At 35.6% G+C, this 24,217-nt stretch overlaps 1 protein-coding gene across 1 annotated transcript in view; it reads left to right on the forward strand.

Moving 5' to 3' along the window:
• The window catches only part of LOC149788522 (large ribosomal subunit protein mL46-like), a 52,160-nt gene extending 36,685 nt beyond the window's left edge, over positions 1-15,475 (forward strand). Inside the window, exons 4-6 of the mRNA XM_089974531.1 lie at positions 814-956; positions 7,022-7,147; positions 15,276-15,475. Coding sequence (XP_089830657.1) covers positions 814-956; positions 7,022-7,147; positions 15,276-15,416 — 410 coding nt within the window. The 3' untranslated portion in view covers positions 15,417-15,475. The remainder of the gene's footprint in view (positions 1-813; positions 957-7,021; positions 7,148-15,275) is intronic.
• Positions 15,476-24,217: the final 8,742 nt, after the last annotated feature.

Genomic DNA, 24,217 nt, shown 5'->3' on the forward strand with positions numbered 1-24,217 from the left:
TCATATACATTGTTATTGACTAGAGTATTCAACATTTCCTGCACTATTTGTATTCTATATCCTACTTGTTAAAAGATCAATTGCATTTAAATTGCTTTCACAGAATGAAAATAAAGACAAAAATTGTTTAAAAGGAATATTATATGAATGATTTATTATAATTGAATTTCACATAAATATCTTATGATGTGATACATCATGCAAAATATGGTACACTTGCCCGATCTGGCCAATGACCTGGTTTTATACATTAATTTACATCACAAGGTATTGCTTTAAAACACATTCATCTGTCCTGCATCTTAGATGTAGTTGTCCATGTCTTGAACAGTAACATACTAGTGTGACGTGATAGACCTGATGTCACAGTATAGATAAATATGTGACATCTGGTTGTCATGGTCTCTAAAATGAAACTTATTGAGTACTATCTGTGCTTTTCGTCACCCTATAATACATCCTTGACTACATAAAGTATGAGAAAAATATTGAGTGCAGTCACACAGGGTATTTACTTAGAGAGTTTGACATAGGGAATTAGACATATGGAGTTAGAAATAGGGAGTTAGACATAGATAATAAAGAAATGTTACGATTCGATTTGTTTGCAGCTGAAAGTAATTTTAAATATAAGATATGTTGGTGAAATACAGAATTGTTTTCTTAATTTTAGAATAATTTTTTTTATCAAATACACAGCCACAGGGCAATGATAATGTATCATTTCTTATGCTTGTTTCATGTTACATGTTTTCATTGATGATATAGTAACAATTTGCAGCTGTAAGTAAAATACTTTTTTTCACCTTTTAGATGCAGATAGAAATAATGATACCAGATCTGTGAATCGTAAACTGGACAAGAAGTTGATCTTCATTATTAAACAAAAATTGGGTGAAAAGGAGTTTTGGGTTCTACCACAAGGTGTACGACAGGAGTCAGAATCCATGAGACAGGTATTCTGATTGGAAAAATGATAAACCGAACATTTCCATCTTTTGCACTTTCGTATAGTTATATCATTCATATTTAAATCATTTTTAGACATGATTTAAACATTAATTTTACAAAGTGAAATGTTTGCAGATCAGAACTGTTTTAATTTTAGAAATATTCATTTTTATTATGATAGAAAAAGAAAAAGGAAATAAAACAAATTCACTTGTAACATCAATCCTTTCCACTTAAATCACTCAGGGCTTCACATTCCATGGCTCTATTCTGCCATATTTCTTACTTACTGATGATACCGTTTGAATCAGTTTTGTAAAGGTGTTAATTACTTTGATCACTGCATCATCCAGAATATGGTCTACAGAATTTGAGCGGCAACCATTAGCAGCATTTGAACACGTTTCTATGGATTTTTCACGTACAATCGTGATGAAGAGTGCACCAAAGTCATGTGAACTTGATCCGATTCCAACATCACTGCTGCTTGAGTGCTTAGATCCAGTATTGCCTTCACTAACTGATGTTATTAATACCTCTCTCTCATCTGGGGAATTCCCATCATTTTTCAAAACTGCTATTGTAAAGCCTCTGCTGAAGAAACCAACACTAGACCATAACGATTTAAAGAACTCCCACCCAGTTTCTAATCTCCCATTCATATAAAAAATTTTTAGAAAAGGTTGTTCTATCTGAGCTTGTATCTCATCTAAATTCAAACAGTCTTTTTAGCAATGTACAATTTGCATATCGCTCTTGCCACAGTAATGAAACTAGTCTTCGAAAAGTAGTTAATGACATTCTCTCTGCATTGGATAGCGGAAAGATTACAGTCCTCACCCTCCTTGATTTGTCTGCAGCATTTGACACAATAGACCATGATATATTACTTCACCATCTCCAGCATGTATTTGGCATTCATGATACTGCATTACTGTGGTTCAAGTCCTACTTGGTCAACAGGACACAAACTGTATCTGCAAATGGAATACACTCCAGCCCAGTTGATCTATGTTGTGGTGTTCCACATGGGTCTGTTCTTGGACCTGTTCTCTTCATTCTGTACACTCAGTCGCTCTCAAGTTTCATAGATCATCATCCAGTGTCTCACCAATTGTACGCTGATGACATCCAAATTTACAAATCTAGCCACCCAACTGAAATTGTTGTTACCATCCAAGGTGTAGAGAGGTGCATTTCTGATGTGAAATCATGGATGACAAGCTGCAGATGAATGATGATAAAACTGAGGCCATTCTGATCACAACGCAAAGACTTTCTCATTCACATCCTTTACCTCAAACAATAAGTATCAGCAGCACCAACATTAAATTCTCACAATCAGTACAAAACCTAGGTGTTACTCTGGACAGTACTCTCACATTGCACCAACATGTCATGAACATATGCAAGGCTGCACATCTTGAGCTGAGACGCATCAGCTCAATTCGCAAATATCTTTCAGCTGATGCCACTAAAACACTTGTGTGTTCATTAGTACTTTCAAGACTGGACTATTGTAACTCAGTTCTGTCTGGTTCATCTCAATATCTGCTCCAGAAACTTCAAAAAGTTCAAAACACAGCTGCTCGGATCACACTTAGAGTACCACGATCAGAGCACACTTTCCTGCTGCTCTGCATCCTATACTTTCTATCCATTTGATCCAGAATCAAACAAAATTTGTTCTCTGTGCTACGTTTCACTGTCGGACTCTAGTCCAACATACCTATCAGACCTCACCCATGTGTACACACCAGCAAGATACTTACACTCCTCTTCTGACAATCATATACTCATCATTCCCACTATGAAAACAAAGTCATATGGACAGCGTTCTTTTGCATACCTGGGCCCAGCAATGTGGAATGAATTGCCCACTGAACTTAGACACAAAGACACAGTGATCACATTCAAGAGGGCTCTCAAAACTCAACTTATTTCAACTGCATGAACAAACTTAAAGACCTAATAATGTTTCCTACCTTAAATATTCTCAGCAAGTTTTTTGTTAATGTTTTCTAATTTCATGGTGTTTGTTTTTGTAATCATATCATTATGTTTTTTGTCTTACAGGTGTTTTCTAATGTTGTAAAGCACTTATAGGTTCTAAAGTCCTTATTAATATTATTATGATTATTATTATCATCCAACTAATGGTACCATTTGAATCAGTTTTGTAAAGGTGTTAATTACTATGATCACTGCAACATCCAACTAACGGTACCATTTGAATCAGTTTTATAAAGGGATCATGATATAATCCATATTACATTTATTTTAATACATATATACATGTCCAAGCATGCAGTGTAGTGGTTGCATCTTGTGGAAACCATCTTTATTTTATTTGGCATTAAATTTTGCACGTATATCAATATATGCATATGACAGTGAAAAATCCTGCCATAGTACATCATTTCAACCTATTATTGTGGGGCCCCGAGTGGCCGAGAGGTCTAAAGCTCTCTCCGTTATGGATCACTGCCATCTCACCTCTGTCTGCGTGGGTTTGAGTCCAGGATTTGGCCAATGTGATATGTGATAAAGCTTGCCAGTAGTTTCTCGTGGGTTTTCCCGGGTTCTTCCTCCACCATTAATATTAGCCGCCATGCATAGCCTATCGTGTGCTGAAAAATGGCATTAAACCCCAAAACAACAACAACATCCTTTTATTGTCATTATCGGTATTATTGTTATCAGTGTCCAGTAGATACAGTTTAGTCTGATTTGTAGCTGGAGCTGATCCTTATACATTCATAAATGGCATTGATTCCTGTTTATCTTGAAAGTATTTTGTCTTCAGATACATTTCCCAGTCATAATACCTTAGGAGTATGACCTCGAAAATCCGAAGTTAACATGTTGGCTATAAATGCTGAAAGTTGTTTGCTGACGTTGGTGGTAGAGTGACTTCCCCTTAGACATATGGATTGGTACCAAATCAGTTTATACTTTGGTTACCACTTCCCCTAACGATAAATAAAATGCAGAAATCCAGCATGATGATTAACTTGTGTATACGACAGAGTGGAGTTACTTGTACACACTACACAGTGAACTGGAGAAATTTCTCATGTAAGGGAAGTATTTAATCAAAATGTCATCTTGCATCGTACATGTTGGTGCCATTTTATGGTATTTGCCCAGGTTGTGAGTTAACACATTCTGTATTGTGTACTTAACCTTTGTATATTCTTCAGTCAGTGACTATATAAATTACAAACCAATAAGGTCATGCAGGTTATTTTTCTTTAGAAAACAGTTAAAAATGTGTTAATTAGCATTCACTTCAAATAAAGTTATGAACAATGTTCTGTGGACTTCATCTGTACAAGATATCACTTTTGCTCTCTATGTTTACAAGTAATTTTGTATTCACAGTGTAATAGTCCACTAGCTTCCACTTTGTTAGCTATGAAAAAATGCTTCATTGGCTTCACATTTAAAAGCTATCAGTTATGCTGACTGTTCACAGGTACATTGTATCCCCATTGTAGCACACTTCATTGTAGTACACTTCATCATAGCACAAATTCAGATTTAACTTGAGTGTGGCATGGTGCCCGAAAATTAGTATTATTTGTTCATTCAAGCACAAAAACTATTAGTGTACACAGTTAATTTTCATTTTGGGGAAGAGGTCATATATGAATTGGATATAACACTATCTTAGAATGGCTCCTGAGATTTTACATAGTAATTTCACTAATTTCTCGAAGAAGTGATAAATTTGTGCCAAAATATAAAAAAATAGCTTGGTTTAATAATTTGGCAATATGTGACACATTTTTGAAAAAAAATTTGTTTTATGATTGCATCTTTCTTGATATGAATAAAGATTTTCAGATTTCCGTTTCTGAATATTCATATCAAATGTGTCAGTAGGCTGTCACTGCTTTTTCATCTGGGCTTAGTTTGGAAAGAAGTCAGCTATTTAAAATGCTGATTAGTGTTAATCTTTTTATGAACAATAAAGCCAGCAAGTCTTCTCTGTGTTTCTTCAATGCATGCTGTGCACAAATTTTACCCAAAGGAAAGAAAAGAATTTCATTGAATTTTTATATTAATTAATTATAGTCCTTGCTAATCCTGATAATCTTACTAATAAAAAGTGTTCATATTATGGTGCAGTGATTTATAATTAAAAAGAAAACAACCCAGAAAGCTGCCAATACTTGGAATTGTGGTGCTAATCAATCATCATGCAGTCAATTGACCAGTGAATACTATTCTCCATTTCCTGTACAGATGACCCCATTGTTCTTCAACAATCATTCTTGCTGTAGTCATTCAAACAAATAGTAGTCAAGACTGTTAATTAGTGGGTATTTACAATGAATAATGTGATACAAAAATTTGAAGTTTTTGCTCTTTAAGAGAAGCATGAAGCTTTGGCAAGATTAAGTCCAGAGTTAAACAAATACAATTAGCTTTGAGATTTAATGTTCACAAGTCAAGCAAACAGTGTAGTGGTCTAAATAAAACTTCTTACCCAAATTTATAAATCAATTTACCTACCATTTTAAGGAAAAACAACAGATTTTCCAGATCTGCTCAGTCATCTGTCATACATACCTGCTGAAAAAAGTTGCTTTCATTTCATTAGCTTATAAAGCAGCACTTAACTGTCTTCACCTGTTTAGCTATCAATTTGCTCCACAGTCTCTATGATAGGCAAGAAAAAAATGTGAGCAGTACAAAGTGACTGAAACTGGAGGGTGATAATCGTAGACAATGCTAGGAATTTGTGGGCAATACATGCAGTGTATGCATTCTATGGACAGAGAATCAGTGGGATGTAATCCAGGTCAGACAGAAATGAATAATCACATTATTAAAGAAAAGAATATGTCAGCATTGATTACATAGCACAAGATCAACTCTGAAGCCAGTCAGCACTTTTTACATAGCACAAGATCAACTCTGAAGCTGGTCAACATTTATTACATAGCACAAAATCAACTCTGAAGCAGGTCAGCATTCATTACATAGCACAAGATCAACTCTGAAGCCAGTCATCATTTATTACATAGCACAAGATCAACTCTGAAGCTGCTCAGCATTGATTACAAAGCACAAGATCAACTCTGAAGCTGGTCAGCATTTATTACATAGCACAAGATCAACTCTGAAGCTGATCTGCCTATGGTATTCAATAAGGAGATCACTTATGGTGATCAAATATCTTGTATGCCATCCTGACATCAGAATACCTTGCACTGATCATTCTACCCAGTATAGTGCCCCAAGTGAATTTGGGTTGCTTTATGACCAGTTGAGTGCCATGAGCCATGTATTGTACCATACCATTTATGGACACAAGTAGGCATGGTACATCTACATTTCTGTATCATTTATATGCCAGCAGAGATCAATATAAAGCACCTCTAGGACAGCATGTAGGTCTAACTTTTATAGTTCTGACTGTAGAGATATTTAATCCCAAATTTTAAAACATTATGCCAGGACTATGGATAACTCACTCAGAAATCGCCTTAAAGTTACAGTATCTCAATCAGGACATCTGGTAGTCATTGCCACCACTTTTGGCAAGCTTCACGAACACCATCAGAGATTTCACTTGAGATATCTGTATCTCTTCAATAGATGACATGTCATGTTCTCAAGTTCCATTGTCTTTGCTCAACCAAATAATGAAAGAGAAGGCTCTGTCATCCTGGAAACTGGAAACTATTAAAAGGTGTTTTCCATGTTACCACTGGAATTGTTTTCAGCTCCTCTAACTCCATCAACAGCTTTGTACCAAGTTCAAGCAGCTATTTTATCTGACCAGTTTGAAAGTATTTTATTGGGAAAAGTGAAATCTAGAACAGTATTGTGTACATCACTTAAGTTGTCAGCTTGCTGCTTTAAAGGCCAATACACTTTGACCACTGTGTGTGCATATGTATATGTGTGTATGTATATATGTATGTATGTATGTATGTATGTATTTATGTATGTATACATGACTGCCTACTGCAGATCATTGTCTGTTTTGTAGTACCTTGACTTAGAATTAAGTATATAAGGTGAATTTAATCCAACTGATATTTTCATATTCCAGGCAGCTGAGAGGATCCTGCAGTCAGTCAGTGGAGACAAACTGAAGGCAAGCTTTTTAGGAAATGCTCCATGTGGTTTCCATAAATACAAGTACCCTCCAAGTGTCAGTAGCCATATTGGAGCAAAGGTAACTACATAACCCCAAAACTGCTTTCAGTTTCCAATGAGCAGTGCATGAAGGAGTCACTGCTAATGAAGTAAATAGACAGCAATAAAACTCACTATTCATGTTTATTTTAAAAAAATACTGATCAACTTTTTCACAGATGTATCTGATAGCAAAAGGGTGTAATATACAAGTTCTTAAAATATTATTTAAAGTCCTCCCCTGCATGGTGTCAGAACATGCAGATGGCAAACTTTACATTATTGACTTAAAGGTCACTGACCATACTGCAACATTTTTCTTTTTACATCAGATTTGCATTACATGATTAAAAGTAGTTATAAAAAGAACAAAAAATTTATCAAGTGTAAAGAAGAAATAATAATTTAATTACTCGAAATAGAACAATACAGTGCTGTTACTTCCCCTTAGTTACAATTTCCCACCTATAGAGGATGCCAACCGGAAATGACGTACTTTTATCCCTACAAGATGATGTACATGCTTCTTGTTGTCAAAAAATAATACACTATAAACTATGGACAGGGAATATTTAGATGAAACTAATGAAAACTAATTTACTGTACAGCCTTATATCGGTATGCGTGAACGATGCACTAGATTGTGTCGCTTTCAAAACTGTTCCATTGTTTCAGTTTATTTTGAAAATTCCCATTAATAGAGGTAAAAAGAATCAATGTTGGCTTCTCTTTGTTGCCAGACTTTATTAAAAAAAAAAGAAATCGGCACACTTAAGGAATCCAAAGGAACCAAACTTGACTTCCTTTTCTCGGCCGACTTCTAAGAAAAAATCGGCACACTAAAAAAATACCAAAGTCAGTTTCCGGGATTTGTTTGCTTTGTAATAAAATAACTTATGTATTTAATATCCTGTTGGTAAGTTTAAACAATGAGTTTATTGCTCCCTGCCAGTTGTGTTTATCACCAGGGCTTCTATTTGTTTGCCATATGTAATCATACTTGATGTTTGCAGGGTAATAGTATGTACAACAATAACTTTCTTTAATAATACTTTTGTAACCCATGCTAGCGAAAAGATTATCATTTGCACTCACAGTGAATGTATTTTAAAATAATGATTTTTTATTTGTGAGATACTGTCTTATAGTTAACCTGGATACAATACAATCTGGGTCAGTTTGCAGCAAGTAATTTATCTTGCGTAAATGGCAGGTGCCTTAAAGCAATCGGGTGATATTTTCATCTCATTTGCAATTTTGTTATTTGACATAAGTGATACACACTACACTAAGGATGCATACGCAAGCCAGCATCCGCTACATATACGGAGTTCATGGATATATATTTTTTTAAAATAATTTTCGCATGATGAAAAAATAAGGAATATATGATAACAATGCAAGGTTAATTTCTTTCATTTTATTTTCAAACAAGTGTATATTTATCAATTTCTTTTGTACTGTGTGTGTGTGTGGGGTGGGTGGCACAAATTCTACACAAAATTATTTCCTTTCTAATTTGTACGGAATAATGGAGCAAATAAGATTGATGATATTGACCAGTAATGACAAGCTTTCAATTTACGTGCGCAAACACTAAAGCAACTTGAAAAATAAAAACAAACAATAAAATTAACTGGTAAGAGCTTCATATTGCAGCAACTAAATACTGACAAAATGCTCAACATTATTCTCTCTCTCTCTCTCTCTCTCTCTCCTATGTAATAGAGTGTGTATTGTATGCAGCAGTGTTACAACATCAAGCCTGAAATTAAGTATATTTGTTAGAAAAATGTACGCATATTATGTAGAATATTATCTGTTAAGTATTATTGTTTTATTAATGATTATTGACAATTTGACCGGAAGACTTAAATTGAGAATTTCGTTGTGCAGATGCATTTATTTTTAGCTTAGAAAATTTATGTAAATATTTTAATTAGAATGAGCAAGGTATGTCAGTTTGTGTTTTCTCATAAATATGTACGTTACGAAGTAAGATTATTTTCTTTCAAAAAATATCACAATAATTTGTTTAAAATAGTTTTTTTCTGAAACCTATCTTGCATTGCAACTACTTGTTTGTTGAAGAAAAAGAACGTACAAACTATTGTTAAGTTTGGCCGAATTGTCTTTTGAGTTGGGCCAATTTGTCTTTGGGCCAAATTCACTATAATCCGGCATAAATGATGCAACTTTCCCATCCCTCCCCCTATTCAATCCCACAGATTAAATCCACTTTTTTAAAATGGTAAACATGGTCTTTAGGAAAAAGAAAGAACCCTTTTCTGCATCATCACTCTTTTGGTTACATCCACATGCAACACAGTGCACCATATTTGCTGTACAAAAGCAGGATCATACGATATATCACATAGACATTTACGTGGGGACATTTTACACTTGAATGGCTAGGTTGAATAGAAGGGATAGATGTACATCATATCAGGTTTTGGCAGACTGAAACTACCAATTGTTTACGGAGATTGCCGAATAATTTTTTCATTTTAAAAAGCGGAGTTTTAAGTCTAATTAAACATTTTTATGGTGTGCATACATAACCAATGCGTTTTGTTTATAACTATAATGTCACACGTTTATACAATATAGGTGGCCAGTGACCTTTAAGCGTCTGCAAAAATAATGTAACAAAAGTAATTTTTTATGAATCTGATTGCTATTGCGAAATGTGCAAAGGTATGTTTTCTTTCTGTATTGTTGGAAAAAGACTGATCAAAGTCAGGTGGTAAAAAGACCCACAACTTTGGATCATTTTTGTGTTTTTTCCAGCAATTTTGCAGGATTCATTTTTACACACACCTCATTTTGCTCTGTAACGGACAAAACCTGGATGTTATGAAAATTATGACAAGAAATAGATCATTACAGAACAAAATTTGCTATGTTCCCATTATTAATAGCTTTAATTTATATAGGGCCTTTTGCTGTGTACCTATTGCTAATAAATTTAATTTACATAGGACATGTTTATCAGTAGGGCCCATTGCTATATACCCATTATTAATAACTTTAATTTACATAAGACATTTTTATCAGTTGGGCCATTTGCTATGTACCCATTGTTAATAAATTTAATTTACATAGGACATGTTTAACAGTAGGGCCCTTTGCTACATACCCATTGTTAATAACTTTTCATAGGACATTTTTATCAGTAAGGCCCATTGCTATGTACCCATTGTTAATAAATTTAATTTACTTAGGACATGTTTATCAGTAAGGCCCTTTGCTACATACCCATTATTAATAACTTTAATTTACATAAGACATGTTTATCAGTAGGGCCCTTTGCTATTTACCCATTGTTAATAACTTTAATTTACATAAGACATGTTTATCAGTAGGGCCCATTGCTACATACCCATTGTTAATAAATTTAATTTACTTAGGACATGTTTATCAGTAAGGCCCTTTGCTACATACCCATTGTTAATAAATTTAATTTACATAAGACATGTTTATCAGTAGGGCCCATTGCTATTTACCCATTGTTAATAAATTTAATTTACTTAGGACATGTTTATCAGTAAGGCCCTTTGCTACATACCCATTGTTAATAACTTTAATTTACATAAGACATGTTTATCAGTAGGGCCCTTTGCTATTTACCCATTGTTAATAACTTTAATTTACATAAGACATGTTTATCAGTAGGGCCCTTTGCTACATACCCATTGTTAATAAATTTAATTTACATAAGACATGTTTATCGGTAGGGCCCATTGCTATGTACCCATTGTTAATAACTTAAATTTACATAGTACATGTTTATCGGTAGGGCCATTGCTACATACCCATTGTTAATAAATTTAATTTACATAAGACATGTTTATCGGTAGGGCCCATTGCTATGTACTGATTGTTAATAACTTTAATTTACATAGTACATGTTTATCGGTAGGGCCCATTGCTATGTACCCATTGTTAATAACTTTAATTTACTTAGGACATGTTTATCAGTAGGGCCCTTTGCTACATACCCATTGTTAATAACTTTTCATGGGACATTTTTATCAGTAGGGCCCATTGCTATGTACCCATTGTTAATAAATTTAATTTACATAAGACATGTTTATCGGTAGGGCCCATTGCTATGTACCGATTGTTAATAACTTTAATTTACATAGTACATGTTTATTGGTAGGGCCCATTGCTATGTACCCATTGTTAATAACTTTTCATAGGACATTTTTATCAGTAAGGCCCATTGCTATGTACCCATTGTTAATAAATTTAATTTACATAAGACATGTTTATCGGTAGGGCCCATTGTTATGTACCCATTGTTAATAACTTTAATTTACTTAGGACATGTTTATCAGTAGGGCCCTTTGCTACATACCCATTGTTAATAACTTTTCATAGAACATTTCTATCAGTAGTGCCCTTTGCTGTGTACCTATTGTTAATAAATTTAATTTACTTAGGACATGTTTATCAGTAGGGCCCTTTATTATGTACCCATTGTTAATAACTTTAATTTACATAAGACATTTTTATTGGTAGGGCCCTTTGCTATGTACCCATTGTTAATAAATTTAATTTGCATAGTACATGTTTATTAGTAGGGCCCTTTGCTACATACCCATTGTTAATAACTTTAATTTACATAAGACATGTTTATCAGTAGGGCCCATTGCTACATACCCATTGTTAATAACTTTAATTTACATAAGACATGTTTATCAGTAGGGCCCATTGCTACATACCCATTGTTAATAACTTTTCATAGGACATTTTTATCAGTAGTGCCCTTTGCTATGTACCCATTGATAATAAATTTAATTTACATAAGACATGTTTATCAGTAGGGCCCTTTGCTACATACCCATTGTTAATAAATTTAATTTACATGAGACATTTTTATCAGTAGGGTCCATTGCTATGTACCCATTGTTAATAACTTTAATTTACTTAGGACATGTTTATCAGTAAGGCCCTTTGCTACATACCCATTGTTAATAACTTTTCATAGGACATTTTTATCAGTAGTGCCCTTTGCTATGTACCCATTGTTAATAACTTTAATTTACTTAGGACATGTTTCTCAGTAAGGCCCTTTGCTACATACCCATTGTTAATAACTTTTCATAGGACATTTTTATCAGTAGTGCCCTTTGCTACATACCCATTGTTAATAACTATAATTTACATAAGACATTTTTATCAGTAGGGCCCATTGCTGTGTACCCATCGTTAGTAAATTTAATTTACATAAGACATGTTTATCAGTAGGGCCCAATGCTACATACCCATTGTTAATAACTTTAATTTACTTAGGACATGTGTATCAGTAGGGCCCTTTGCAACATACCCATTATTAATAACTTTAATTTACATAAGACATGTTTATCAGTAGGGCCCATTGCTACATACCCATCGTTAGTAAATTTAATTTACATTAGACATGTTTATCAGTAAGGCCCTTTGCTACATACCCATTGTTAATAACTTTTCGTAGGACATTTTTATCAGTAGGGCCTTTTGCTATGTACCCATTGTTAATAAATTTAATTTACATAAGACATGTTTATCAGTAGGGCCCATTGCTACATTCCCATTGTTAATAACTTTAATTTACATAAGACATGTTTATCAGTAGGGCCCATTGCTACATACCCATTGTTAATAACTTTAATTTACATAAGACATGTTTATCAGTAGGGCCCTTTGCTACATACCCATTGTTAATAACTTTTCATCGGACATGTTTATCAGTAGGGCCCATTGCTATGTACCCATTGTTAATAAATTTAATTTACATAAGACATGTTTATCAGTAGGGCCCTTTGCTACATCATCATCATCATCAGTCTCATGACCTAGTGTGGTCGTTGAAGCACTGTGCTGCTGAACATCTGACCAGTTCCCTCCCCTTGTCTTAATCATGTGCCAATGCCTGTGTCTCCGCAAAACTTTTCCTGGTCCATTCTGTGATGTTGTCAGTCCACTTTTTTCTCTTTCTAACTCTCCTTCTGCCACCCTGGATGCTGCCTTGCAGGACTGTTGTGGATAGACTGTTGGCTCTAGTGACATGGCCATACCATTTCAGCTTTCTCTTTTTGACGGTGGTGAGGAGGTCCTCATATTGGCCTACTTCATGCCTGATGGTGTTACGCACTTCTTCATTTGTGATGTGGTTCATGTAAGAGATGCCAAGGATGGTTCTGTAGCATCTCATTTCAAGTGACTGGATTCTTCGTTGTAATTCTGCTTTCGGGGTCCATGCCTCACATGAGTACAAAAAGACTGAGATGGCTAGAGCTCGCAATAGTCTGATTTTAGTTTTCAGACAGATATTCTTGTCTCTCCAGATGGGTCTTAGCTTTGACATAGCTGCCATTGTTTGTGCTGCTCTTGACAAAATTTCTGCTCTTGATCCCTCTTCAGTGATTATGGAACCAAGATATTTGAACTGGCTCACTGTTTCCATTTCATGTCGTCTGACTTTAATCTTGGCTGAGATTTGTTTGCCACTATTTGTCATCAGTTTTGTCTTCTCAGCGCTTATCTCCTGGAAGATGTTTCATCCAGGTTCTTCACTAAGGTGGGCAGTGGCAGATGCTTTATCTGCTGAGGAAGTGGATGCACCCACCCATCCACGAGTCTCCTGCTGCCTTGCAGGTCGGCTTTGGTTAGCCAAAGGCTAAGGGAGTAAACCCTAAAAGAAACTCCGGAGTGGAGACCCTAAGGCAGCTGGATGATGTACTACATCCCCTTCTGGCAACTCCTTGGTCTGGAGAGAGATGGGCTCCACCAGATGACTTTTGCCCAAGACACACTGATAATGCAGTTTGCTACATACCCATTGTTAATAACTTTTTATAGGACATTTTTATCAGTAGTGCCCTTTGCTGTGTACCCATTGTTAATAACTTTAATTTACTTAGGACATGTGTATCAGTAGGGCCCTTTGCTACATACTCATTGTTAATAACTTTAATTTACATAGGACATTTTTATCAGTAGGGCCCATTGCTACATACCCTTGTTAATAACTTTAATTTACATAAGACATGTTTATCAGTAGGGCTCTTTGCTATGTACCCATTGTTAATAACTTTAATTTACTTAGGACATGTGTATCAGTAGGGCCCTTTGCTACATACCCATTGTTAATAAATTTAATTTACATAAGACATGTTTATCAGTAGGGCCCTTTACTATGTACCCATTGTTAATAAATTTAATTTACATAAGACATGTTTATCAGTAGGGCCTTTTGTTATGTACCCATTGTTAATAACTTTAATTTGCTTAGGACATTTTTATCAGTAGGGCCAATTGCTACATACCCATTGTTAATTTTAATTTACACAGCACATGTTTGTCAGTAGGGCAATTTGCATTCATTTGAAAATATCCACTATATGGTATACAAAACTAACTAAAACAATTTTGAAGTTCTTTGATGTTACATGCTGAGGCAGGCAGATCCCAATAGCCTTACAAAAATGCATGCAGAGACAAGTAGTTGAGGCAGGCAGATCCCAATAGCCTTACAAAAATGCATGCAGAGACAAGCAGTTGAGGCAGGCAGATCCCAATAGCCTTACAAAGATGCATGCAGAGACAAGTAGTTGAGGCAGGCAGATCCCAATAGCCTTACAAAGATGCATGCAGAGACAAGTAGTTGAGGCAGGCAGATCCCAATAGCCTTACAAAAATGCATGCAGAGACAAGTAGTTGAGCTTTCAGAAAAAGAAATTTGAAAAAATTGCAAATATATTTTATATAATGAAGACTGTGGAACCCAAAATTCATATCTCTGCATCCCATTTTCATTTTTAACCAAGGAAAACTGATTTATGAATCACTGAAAATTGCATGGTGGTATCTAATATTAATTTTACATCCAACTTCTATTATATTTGGATTTTACTGTATTTGTTGTTGTTGTTGGGTTTAACGATAGGCTATGCATGGTGGCCAGTATTAATGGTGGAGGAAGAACCCTGGAAGAACCACCAACCCACGAGAAGCTACTGGTAAGCTTTCTCACATACCCACATTGGCGAATCCTAGACTCGAACCCACGCAGACAGAAGAGTGTTTTAGACCACTCGGCCACCCTACTGTATTTGTATTGTACATACAGCATTAAACGGTATATAGCAATATACACACTTTCTTGATTTTTATTTCAGGTTTTCTTTTACAAGGCCAGTCTGAAATCTGGAGATATAGTCAGTGGTGCTGATTACAGATGGGTCACAAAGGAAGAACTTAAAGAATATCTTGTACCTTCATATCTTGACGTTGTAGAAGATTTCATATTAGAACTGTAAAATGCTCCCAACCACTTGTACAGAATATATTATTGATATCAATAAATGTCTCTGATTTTTGCTTTCCTTAGTTTTTGGAGGATAGTGAGGAAATTTTACATTTCGCACCAGAATTTGTGGTTAAAATGGTAGACTGAGGAGTCCTCTTCCCTTACCAAATAATGTTAACATATTCAGTGAATGTTTAATACCAAATGCAGCACAAATATAATTCTCAACTGAAATGCCCAGGTAATGTTTGTCATGTCAACAATATTCATATTCAGAATTAAATGCCAATCTCATAAAAGAAAAGCCTTTATCCAAATACAATGCATTTCAATATCAATAGCACATTTCATTATCAATAATACATTTCAGTTCAATTAATACAATTCAATAGCAATAATACATTTCAATAGCAATAATACATTTCATTTTCAATGATACATTTCAACATCAATAATACCTTTCAACATCAATAATACATTTCAATATCAATAATAGATTTCATTATCAATAATACATTTCAATATTATGAATACATTTAAATATCAATAATACATTTAATTATCAATAGTACATTTCATTATTATTAATACATTTCAATGTCAATAATACATTTCAATATCAATACATTTCAATATCAATAATATATTTCAATATCTATAATACATTTCAATATCAATAATACATTTCATTATCAATACATTTCATTATCAATAATACATTTCAATATCAATACTATATTTCAATATCTATAATACATTTCATTATCAATAATACATTTCAATATCAATACATTTCATTATCGATACTACATTTCAATATCAATACTACATTTCATTATCAATAATACTTTTCAAAATTATAAGTACATTTCAATATCAATAATACATTTCATTATTAATAAAACATTTAACCATCAATAATACATGTCATTATCAATAATACATTTCATTATTTTTAATACATTTCAATATCAATAATAAATCTCAATATCAATAATACATTTCATTATCAGTAATACATTTCAATATCAATAGTATATTTCAATATCAATAATACATTTCATTATCAATAATACATTTCATTATCAATAATACATGTACATTTCAATATTATTAATTCATTTCAAAATCCATAATGCATTTCAATATCAATAATACATTTCATTATTAATAATACATTTCAGTATCAATAATATCTATTTTATTATCAATAATACATTTCAATATCAGTAATACATTTCATTATCGATAATACATAATATCAATAATATATTTCATTATCAATACATTTCAGTATGAATAATATCAATATCAATAATACATTTCATTATCAATAATACATTTCATTATCAATAATACATATCAATATCAATAATACATTTCAACATCAATAAAACATTTCATTATCAATAATACATTTCAATATCAATAATACATTTCAGTATCGATAATACATGACCTGTTGTTGCCGCATAGCTTATTCTTTTCTGGATGGAAAATATCTTCAACCTAATAATGAGAATTCATAAGCCTTTATAATGGTTCCAACCCTTTCCCATGTGCACTATGCTTATTTTTCCTAGTCACCGCCATCATTACAGTGACATAATTTTTTTTGAAAAAATTGCCTTCACTTTAAGTCATATTTCATGGAAGGAGAAGTTTCATTATGTGCATCATTTTGCCATAAAGTTACCCTCAGATAATATTACTGTTTGGAATTAGCAAGAGTTATTGCCAAGTTTTGCTTACCTTTATTTCTTGACCTTGCATTTTGGTTTATTCCCCCCCCCTCCGCCCATACATATCGATTTCAGTGTAACAGTTTTTGTGTTTGAGAATTATTTTATTCCTTTTTTTCTAGCTCACTTAGATAGTTTGTTATCCTTAACCTTGCCAGTTTGGTTGGCAAAAGTATCATGATTCTGTTTTATTGTTTCAATACAGTAATGAATCATCGGAATTCATATTTCATTTAACCTGACTTATGCTATTTTAAATCTTTGGATGGAGGTCACACATCAGTCCTTACTTCCTTACTGCTATTATTTATGTTGAGACATCAAACACATTTCATTCTTAAAAGTCAGTGTATAGAATAGTATTCCTTATTTTTCTTATTTAATTATTAGTTTCTTACCTAGCCATTTTTGTTTTGCTAATTTTAATCTGCAATACTAAAACTAAATTGCACCTCAGATTTTATTGTACTTAAAACATCAGGTCTTTGGTTGTTTTAAATCACTTAAGATAAATGACACCTGAGAACTGGTAAGATCTTGCTGTTTAAATTATGTTGACAGAGTTCCATGCAAATATTATTACATAATACTTCATGAAATTTTGTATTCATTTTCAGCATATTTCTCTTCAGCAATGCCTAAGCAGAGTGTGGGGTAATGTGGGCACAACAAAGCTCCTGGGATACCCATCCTGTCTGCCTAGCTTGAACAAATTATAAATGGATTGTTGTCCTTTATCTAGTCTCTCTTCTGACAAGTTTGGGACCTTGAAGAAAAAAGACAAAGCTTACAAAGGGAGGGAGAATGGGCCTTCCTCCTCTTTTTCAGAGTTTTCTGGGGAATTTTTGTCTCTTAAGTCTCAATGTAGGATTGAGAAAGCTGCATCAGATACATACAAGAGCCATGGAGTGTCTCCCAAGGGGTTGGAGAGTGAGTCATGCCCTCTTACGAAGCAGGACATCCCATATGGTTGAGAGCAAGTCACACCCTCCTGTGATGGAGAAGCAGAACCTTCTACAGTTACACAGAGCTGAGAGTGAGTTGTACCCTCTCATGGAGGAGGTGAAGCACCCTCTTCGATCCTGTGTGGCTGAGAGCAAATCATGCTCTCTTGAAGAAGGAGCAGCACACTCTTCAGTCTGTTAGGCCAGAGGGTGACTTTCACTCTCCTTCCCATTAGGGAGAAGCATCATCCTGTACTAGTCCACATCTTGATGTTTGCAGAAAGTGAGCATCACCACCCTACCCCTCAACTGGTCATTGAGCAGGGGCCAGTTACTGGTCTCTGAGTACTGGTCGCTAGTCATTTGGGTCACCTCAGTAGAGGGATATAGACTGCATCGAGACTTCCTCCCAGTTCTACGTAATGTGGGGTGATCCATTGCAGGGAAGAGATTGCTCAATCCTCTGCATGCCATTATGTACTTGGGGTCAATTTTGAGGCCTGTGTGCCAACTTCACCATCTTGCAAAATAAGTTCTTAAAGGAGGGCGAGGGCAGACCTTCTTCCTCCCAAAACACCCAAGAAGGATTCAGAGTCTTTCTCACCCACCTGCCAAGTCTACCACTTGGGACGTCTTTTTATTCCACATATGGAGTTATGGGTCAAGGTCCCTCTTAAATGCAAGTCTCCCAAGTCCTGCATGCCAGGAAGTGAGAGCACAATGAGGATGTCCTATCTGTACTCAGATTTTCATGAGCTTGACGTAAAACAAATCGAGATGGCACCTCTCTACTTGAGTCTTCCCAACCTTTGAACAAAGCAGCAGAGGAGAGATTTGGTCCATTGACAAGTCGGTTAATCAGGTTTACCATCTCTTACCCAGAGATCTGTGTCCCAAACCTTCAAGCTTCTAAGGCACTAAAATGCATTCCAGGCTGTAAAGACTCTTAGGTACTACCAACTGCCAGGTCTATTTGTGTTCAACACTCGGCAGTGATTAAGGAATTTTCCTGTAGGCTTTGTAAGGGCCAGGAGTTTTCTAGACAGTGGGAAGAGTGGTCTGGTGTTTGCAACTTGTTATAGGGTTCACATCCATACCTAGCCCTTTAAGCCCACCCACCACCACCACCACCACCAAACACACTTATTGGACATAGGAACAGTACAGGTTGGTATTTCCAGGGCTTGTATCCCACTTAAAACCCTAGAGGCCTTGGAACTAAATTCTAGGTCTCTAGTTACCATAGCTTCACATACCTATTTCTTTTCTGCAGACTCCCTAATCCCATTGAATGCAGACTTTCTGTTATCAGCTGCCCATCAACATTTGTTAGCAGGAATAGGAAAACATCTAATTGTGCATTATCCATGTTCATGGCTTTATTAGTGGAGCTTCTACACCTCAGCAGAGATGTCCTTGATACATCCAAAATGTTACTGGACAACAATAATGACCTTTTGAGGGCTGTTTCACTGGATGCAGAGAACTTTTTAGGAAGAATCGTTCCCTACGAGGCTTCCCAGGTTTTTAGAGACCAGCAAAACCATTCCCTCACATCCGTTCCTGACCAGAGTCGTTCTAACTGCCTATGGGATCAGTTGGCGAACTTTTCCAGAATTATGCAGCCCCAATCCAGGCGACAATCCCAATTCAGACCTACCATTCAGCAATTGGGACTATGATGAAGGCAAGCTGTAATAGGCCCAGGTAGGAAGTGTGCAGTCCTGTCTACTTTTCGAAGAAAAAAAGCAGGGATACCGTAGGGGCTTGTTCTCTTTCTAGTGTGTTCCTCTTCTGTCGGTTTAGGTGCCAGGCTAAACCTTTTTCTTCATAGGTTTGTTGGGTCCTTTCTATCTTAAAAGGTGGATACTTAGTTTAACTTCGATATCTTCCTTCTGTAGTACTACTCATGTGCTTGCACCAGTTGAATCTGGTTTAATTAAAGGAAGATGCACACTCCCTCTTCCAGAAAGGGATACTAGAGAGTGTTCAGCAACCAGTCTCTGGCATTTTACTCATTGATTTCTCCAAGACCAAAAATGGGGTACGCTTAGACTAATTATCGATTTTTCCTCCTTAAGCAAATGTCTGCACGATGACCCTTTGAAGATGCAGACCAAGGTTTCAGTCTAGAATGCTTTAAGACCCTGCTAGTGGTGGACTTCATCGATCTACAGTATGCATAGATTCACATCCTTATATTATCTCCTCACAGGACGTTCCTCTAGTTTAGTTTTGATAGGGAGGTCTTATAATTTCGCACTTTGCCATTCGGAATAGCCTCAGAATCAAGAGATTTTATCAGGGTAATGGGAGTAGTTGCCGTCAACTTTAGATCATTGGAGAGCCCTATTCTCCAATATTTTGATGATTGGATGATTCACAGCCACCAGATAAAGTACTCAGGGTATATCCGTCTCACTTTCGATCCATAGTGGCCAGGTGAGTCTTTTACCCAGCTAGAGATATCGGAGATAGTGCATCACAAGATTACCTCTAGTTAGGGATGAATTTACTCATGATCCGAGGATTAGCCGTGTTCGGTAGAAGAGAATAAACAAGACCATGACTCTGATGGAATCGCCGAGAGCCAAGACCTCATCCGTATATTTCTATTTCATCCAGGGACCTTAAACTCGATGAGAGTTTGGACGGCCCCTTGGTGGGTGTCACTGGGCCCAAAACAATAGCTTACAATGGCCTTTTACATTTACTGCTATGTATTTCTCTCCAGTCTTCTCCGTCCTTCACCGACTTTAATATTGGCCCTACATGAAAAAATAAAAATATGACACCCCAATATAGTATCAATTAGAAACATTGTTTACAGTCAGTTATAATTAGGGGCTTTTAGTAACAACTAGTTGCATTTTTCACTACCATTATGGTTAGGCTGAAATAGTCCCACTGATGTCAATGAACATATGGTATTTATCAAATCAATTTCGGGGCCCCAAGTGGCAGAGTGGTCTAAAGCGCTCGCCGTTACGGATCACTGCCATCTCACCTCTGCGTGGGTTCGAATCTCAGACTCAGCCAATGTGGGTATGTGAGAAAGCTTGCCAGTAGCTTCTCGTGGGTCGGTTGTTCTTTCCGGGTTTTCCTCCGCCATAATACTGGCCGCCATGTATAGCCTATCGTGTGCTGAAAAATGGCGTTAAACCCTACAACAACAACATCAAAACAATTTAAAAAACTAATCACACCAAAGAGATGGACGAATTTAGCACACGTTAGCTGCACCCAAATCGGTGAAAGCTGTTCATAAGATATTATCAAACTGAGATACACATACACAATAACTGTCATTTAAAACATTGTGGAAGAGAATCTGGCTCGGACAGACAGGAGTAAAACAACAAGGAAAGCATACAAGCTACTAGGAAACAAATTAAATCTACACAGAAAAACATTCACTTTACCCCAAAAACCACGTGAGCTTGAAGGAAGTTGGAACATTCTTTATTTTGCATGTGACCAAGCTAAAGAAATCGGACGAGCAGTTTTTTTTGTATAGTGTAAATGAAGTTACTACAAGTGGTGTGTGCACCTCTCCAATCTGTTGTAGCATTGGCATCGTCAACATATTTTTTTGATAAACATGAACGACATGCCAGAATCTCAGATTTCCCCGGTTTCATTTTTGTAGCCAGGTTCTTTGCGATGGTACTTCACAACTTCAAAACAATAAGCTGAATGACTTTGTTAGATGTTTAAAATTTTCCATTTTTTCTTGGAAAATCACAAGCTTGACCAGGTCAGTATCAAGAACAACCCCGATAGCAGGATGTGGGTCAATCTTCTGGAAAAACCTAATTGATACATGTTATTTGTCACGTACAAATACATTAATTGCGTGATTAACCTGGCTATCTCTCTCAATATACTGATACTCCTTTAAATTATTTAGGCTCCATGATTACTATTATTATAATTTAACTCCTTCATTTTCTTCTTAACTTTGTAAGGGCCGTAGTATCAAATCTGAAGAATGAGCAAGAGAGACAGAACTCTATTTCCAGACTCAAAAAGTCTCCAATGTAGTCCTGTCAAATTGATAGATGCCAAATTCAAGCATAATTGAATGGAACATTCTAGACGTAAAATGTAGCCCTTGATCAGAGTGGACAGATTTGGGAGGGCCAAATTGAGTTTTTTATATATATATAAAATTGTCACAGCCTTTATTATGGTTTCAGATTTAATATTCCCAAAGGAATTACCGCTGGAAAACACGTTGACGCATACGTTGTGGTCAACAAATATTGGTTACCTGACTTGATCTTAGGTAAGGAACCAACACAATCTACCATAATTCTGCTAAATGGTCCGTCAAAGGCAGGAACAGGTTGCAGATAAATCTTGGGTATCTTCTGATTCGGTTTTCCTATCATTTGGCAAGTAGGACAAGATCTACAGTATTTACGAACATCGCTTTTAATATTTTGCCAATAGAAGCGAGTCAAGATCTTGTGATAAGTCTTATTAATCCCTAAATGACCAGCCAAAGGAGTTTCATGGGCCACACTAGGTATTTCTTGTAAGATTTTGTAACTACAATTTGATAGTTCACTGACCACTCGGAAAGTCTCCATTATCTCATAAGAATTCCATTTTTAATGAAATAACAGACATGAACGTAGGTAGCTTCAGTTTCACTAATGACAATTTGAAACAAACAGGAGATCTCAGGATCTTTTTCCTGTTCGACGACAAGTGATTGTCGTTTGTCACCCTGATTAGAATAAAGAGAATGTGTAGTTAAAAGAGGATCACTGTGATCAATACCTTCTGACTGGTACAAACAAGGCGTGAAAATAACCTCATCTGAGGCCTGACCAATACATGTGTCAGCTTAAGGAATATTTTCCTTATCAACATCATTCTCAAGAGCTTTCTTTGCCATAGCTCTGGTGCCTGCACAAGCTGGGAATAAATCAGGGAATTTTTTCTCTCAGTAGGATCGACTTTCTGATCCAAGCAAGGCTTGTCAGTTACAAGTGGATTAACCACAACCTAGTCTCCAGCTATGTCGTTGCCTAGTAATAAATGAATGCCCTCAACTGGTAAAACAGGCACTATTCCGACTGTCACAGTTCCTGAGACTACGTCTGATGACAAATTTACACAATGGAGAAGAGCTTTAAAAAAAAGTCGCACTTTACTACCTGAATAAGAACACTTTCTTTTGTAGACTTCTTAGAAAAAGGCAAAGTACCTGGTAATAAAAGACCATGAGAAGCTCCTATATACCTTACAATTTTAATAGGGTAGGATGAGCAGAACACTTTGACGTGAATGGTTGATAATTCTCCATAATAAAATCAGACTGGGGTTTATTAGACCCAAGTAATGTATTGCTTTCAATACATGATATTGAACTTGGCCTCTTAGAAATAAGAGCATTTGGAATAGGCCTATCTTTATTCTGATGCTTATATTCCAATTTGTAGCAGTATAAACAAATTGTGTCCTTTCTTCTTGCAGTAGGTACACGTAGGAAGAGACAAGGATGTTTGATCATGCTTATCAGAAGCTTGATTTTTAAAAGTTGTGCCAGATTGAAATTTAGAAGGGCTTGTATTAGGCTGAAATACTTTTCTGCCAGAAGACTGCTGAGTGGAAGTCTTATTTACAAAATAAACTTTATGAGCTAAGGAATACTTGTCAGCAGCATTTTCCAAGGTTTCGACCTTATGCTCATCAAGATAAGTTTAATGTCAGTACGGACACAGTTCTTGAACTCGTCAAGTAATACGAGTTGTCTAAGACTTTCATAAACTTGACCAACTTTCTTGACTAAGCACCATCTATAAAATAACTGCTCTTTTTATCTTTCAAATTTGACATTAGTTGGCCCAGCTTCTTATAGTTCCTGAATGTATGATGTTACGCCTCAGGGACTATCGCATAACTCTTTAAGATGCATTCCTTCACCAAATCATAGTTAGAACTTGCTGTACTGACGGGGATGCATAGATATCTCTGGCTTTGCCAAAAAGTGTTCACTGTAATAATTGAGTCTAATACTCCCTTGGCCATTTCATATTTTCACTAAAAAGGGGCACTAACCTAAACTTCTAAGTAATATCAAAACTTGAATTTGTATGGGAAGTGGGAACGTG

This window comes from Sinohyriopsis cumingii, chromosome 11, assembly GCF_028554795.1.
Source record: "Sinohyriopsis cumingii isolate HCF-2022 chromosome 11, ASM2855479v2, whole genome shotgun sequence".
NCBI classification, from domain to species: domain Eukaryota; kingdom Metazoa; phylum Mollusca; class Bivalvia; order Unionida; family Unionidae; genus Sinohyriopsis; species Sinohyriopsis cumingii.